Raw genomic sequence first — 3173 nt, 5'->3', positions numbered from 1 at the left:
CTCCTTCACCGTGAGCGTGGGGTAGAAGATGTCGTCTTGCATGACGTAGCACGTGCGCCGTGTGACCTCGGGCGTCCATGGCTGGCCGTTCACCGTGACCGAGCCGTGGAAGCTGGTGACACGGCCGGAAATGATGTCAAGAAGCGAGCTCTTACCAGCACCCGATGGGCCCATGATCGCGATAAACTGTCCAGGAGCTGCCGTCCCCGAGACGTCGTGCAAAATGACCTTGGTCTCGTCCGCCTTGGTCGACGGGTTGCGGAATTGCACGGATCGGTCAGCGATATGCCATGCGAGCGTGAGCGTCGAGGCGTCTGCCGGCGTTGCGTGTGGCGAAGGGATCGACACAAAGTGGGATGTCATCGAGAAGCGAAAATGAAAAGTGACATTGGCAGTGCTGGCGTCCCGCCATGAGGCCAGAACGACACAAAGGCAAGATATCGAACCCGGCGATGCCATTGGTTGCTTTGCGGCGATTGGTGCGCGGTGATTGGCTGCAATGATGCGCGTGTCTATGATGGAACATTGGCTTGCGGCTTTTGGCAATTGGCATCATCACAGTACTGCGTGGCTTCTTCCTGCTTCAAGTATCTCATGTCCCGCCGTCATGAAGAAGAAGATATATTTTAACACATAATACGTACATGTGTGCCATGCTAATTATTTAGTCGTAGTAGAGTGAGTACCTTGTCGCTTCGATGGCACGTGAACACTTGCATAAGAGGTGAAATTAAATCATAAAAAAGGTTTAAATTGGTGCAACATGTCGTGTTCGAAGCACCGACCTCGCGAAAAGCCCAGATACCCTTAAGCTGCCTCGCTCGGACGGGCGATGTCGCGGATGTGCGACTCCAGCCGAGAGATCGTCGCTTGCAGCTTCATAATCGTGCTTGTCGCCGCAGCGCGGTACATGGACAACAGCTGTGCGTGGCGGCGCTGCATGTCGTCGACTTGCTTTGCGTGCCCTTGCACTTCGGCAGCAAGCGCCGCTTTGGAGGCGGCGAGATCGGCTGCCATCACCGCATTTCCTTTTGCAGCTGGAAAGCGATGGCTTGTTGCACGGTCAAGTTGCGTTGCAGCAGAGTGATGGTTTGTCCCTGGTGGGCAGCGGCTTCGCCCAGCGCCAGTACCTGCTTGTGTTGGTTGCACACTTGCTCGTGCTGCATGCACTCGACGGTTCGGAGCCGATAGATCTCGGCCAGCAGCATCTCAATTGCGCTCGACGCCGGCGGGTGCGGCGCGACTGCAACCGAGTCTATGGGTGCGATCGATTTCGTTGACGCGGACATCGACGTCGGCGACGGGGCTGAAGCCAAGGTAGTGGGTGCGATAGCGGCAAACGTCACGGGTGAAGCAATTGAGGTGAGTGGCAGCGCTGCAACCGAGGCTGGGCCCGCGACCGAGGGCCGGCGGGCCCCAGTGGCAGCTAAAGCGGAGGTGTCCTCCACCTTGCGGCGCTGGCGGCAACTGGCGCACAACGCAAGGCCGCCAGCCTTGGGCCGGAACACCGTGATGTAGTTCTTCTTGCAGTCGTCGCAGAGCATGCGCGCTGAGGAAGTAGTTGCGATCCTCCGTACAATGTAGCAACTTTCGAAGGCTCGGTATCCGGACACGCACGCGGATTGGATGTTGTGGTGAGCGTATCCGGCTTTTTTAGCGAATCATATCGCTTTGCGCGGAGCGCGCGAAGGAACGAACCCGCCATGGCGCGATCTTGAACCGTTGTTGGAAAAGTAACCAGCAAAAGAGCGCCAGCCCGAGCCCTGTGTTTAGCTTCCTCGTCCATTGCAAACTACCACCGACATACAGAACAGTACACGCGCACGAGGGCAAATGTGTCTTGTTTAGCAGTCGGCGGGGCTCAGATCGCAGTTTCCTGCCAAGGGTTATTCATTACTGGTATAAAAGCATTCTTCGTATACGAGGGCAACTCGTACTGACATTTATTATAACACGAGCGAAGCGTTTTAGCAGATCCCGCCTCTTCGGGGTGGGCTCGCAAGAACGTGGATTGTGTACTAGTACTGGACGTGCATTCACTCGTTGGTCATTATGTTGTTTGTTTTTCAAAACTCCGCGAACACTTTGTGATATGTTGGCAAGACGACCGACAAGAGAAGACTTCAACGAAGACGACGTACTGTCTTGTGGATGACGACGCGGCGCTCTAATGGTATTCCTTCGAACATCACGCAAACTTGTTTTACTCTGTGAAAAGCCATGGAAGCCCTCACTGCGTCGCCAAAGCGCGAGCACCGTTTAGTCTGCAAATGCAGGGCATCCAGCCAAGTAGAGCAGTGATTTGCAACAACGACGACGCATCTGCGGCTACAAGAGCACCACATCGCTGGAGGCCCACCACCAAGCATCGATTCGCGTAGGTTACGCTGTGATCAAGATAGTACCACCAGCCACAGAGCACCCGCATGCTAGATTCCTCATCTTGGACCATCGTGTATGTCAGGGGTGCATTTCTGTTCGGTTCCGGCGGCTCCATCATCGCAGGTGGCATGGAGCTGAAACCGCTGCGTGCGTCACACGATCGCGCTGCGTTCTGCATGTGCCACAATGGTGGCTACATGATCATACCGGTATCCATCATATCCTCTCGCCTTCAGTACTCTACCCCACGCGATGCATCACTACGTTGCAATAATCGTACTCTTCGTAGAGGCGTGCGCGCTAGCTATCGTTGGTATCGCCCGTGGTAACATGATGGAGCCACGACCGCTCGTAGGGGAATTTGCAAAATCAGCCCCCTTTCGACCCATGGTTTGCAAAATCAGCCCCCATGCGTGACAAAAAGGGACCAAGCTCGTACCCGTCGCCGCGCGTCTCAAATGTTGCATATTTAGACGACGCAAAGCTGGAATATTACGGCTGCTGAATATCTCATGTCAGTCAAAATTGGAGTCCTATTCGCCTCCGATTGTACTGTGATGAATCGTCGTTGACCACCTCCGCCTGTGAAAGGCGTTTGAGGTTGGTTGGACTCGACCTCTTACAGCAAGCGGCAAGCCCGTCTGCGGATAGCCGCTGTCGGTGGGGCAGACTGATTCCAGTACCCTCCCGTCGGGTTCGTCTTGCCGCGGTCGCACACACGCATGGATGCAGCAGCGTCGGCGTGGCGTGCGCCAACGCCAAGGCTTGCCGTCGTGTCGCAACGGCAGCGT

At 55.7% G+C, this 3173-nt stretch overlaps 1 protein-coding gene across 1 annotated transcript; it reads right to left on the bottom strand.

The window, feature by feature from the left end:
• Positions 1–1016: 1016 nt before the first annotated feature.
• On the bottom strand, positions 1017–1566 carry SPRG_16125 (hypothetical protein; the record flags this gene model as incomplete). Its single annotated transcript, XM_012355376.1, has 2 exons — positions 1469–1566; positions 1017–1426 (listed from the first exon to the last, which is right to left on the bottom strand). Exons 1-2 carry the CDS (start codon positions 1542–1544, stop codon positions 1017–1019), a joined length of 486 nt encoding a protein of 161 aa, XP_012210766.1. The 5' UTR covers positions 1545–1566.
• Between the last annotated feature and the right edge of the window lie 1607 nt (positions 1567–3173).

The sequence above is a fragment of the Saprolegnia parasitica genome (genome assembly GCF_000151545.1).
Source record: "Saprolegnia parasitica CBS 223.65 unplaced genomic scaffold supercont2.236, whole genome shotgun sequence".
NCBI lineage: Eukaryota > Oomycota > Saprolegniomycetes > Saprolegniales > Saprolegniaceae > Saprolegnia > Saprolegnia parasitica.
This window is presented reverse-complemented; position numbering and strand designations above follow the sequence as displayed.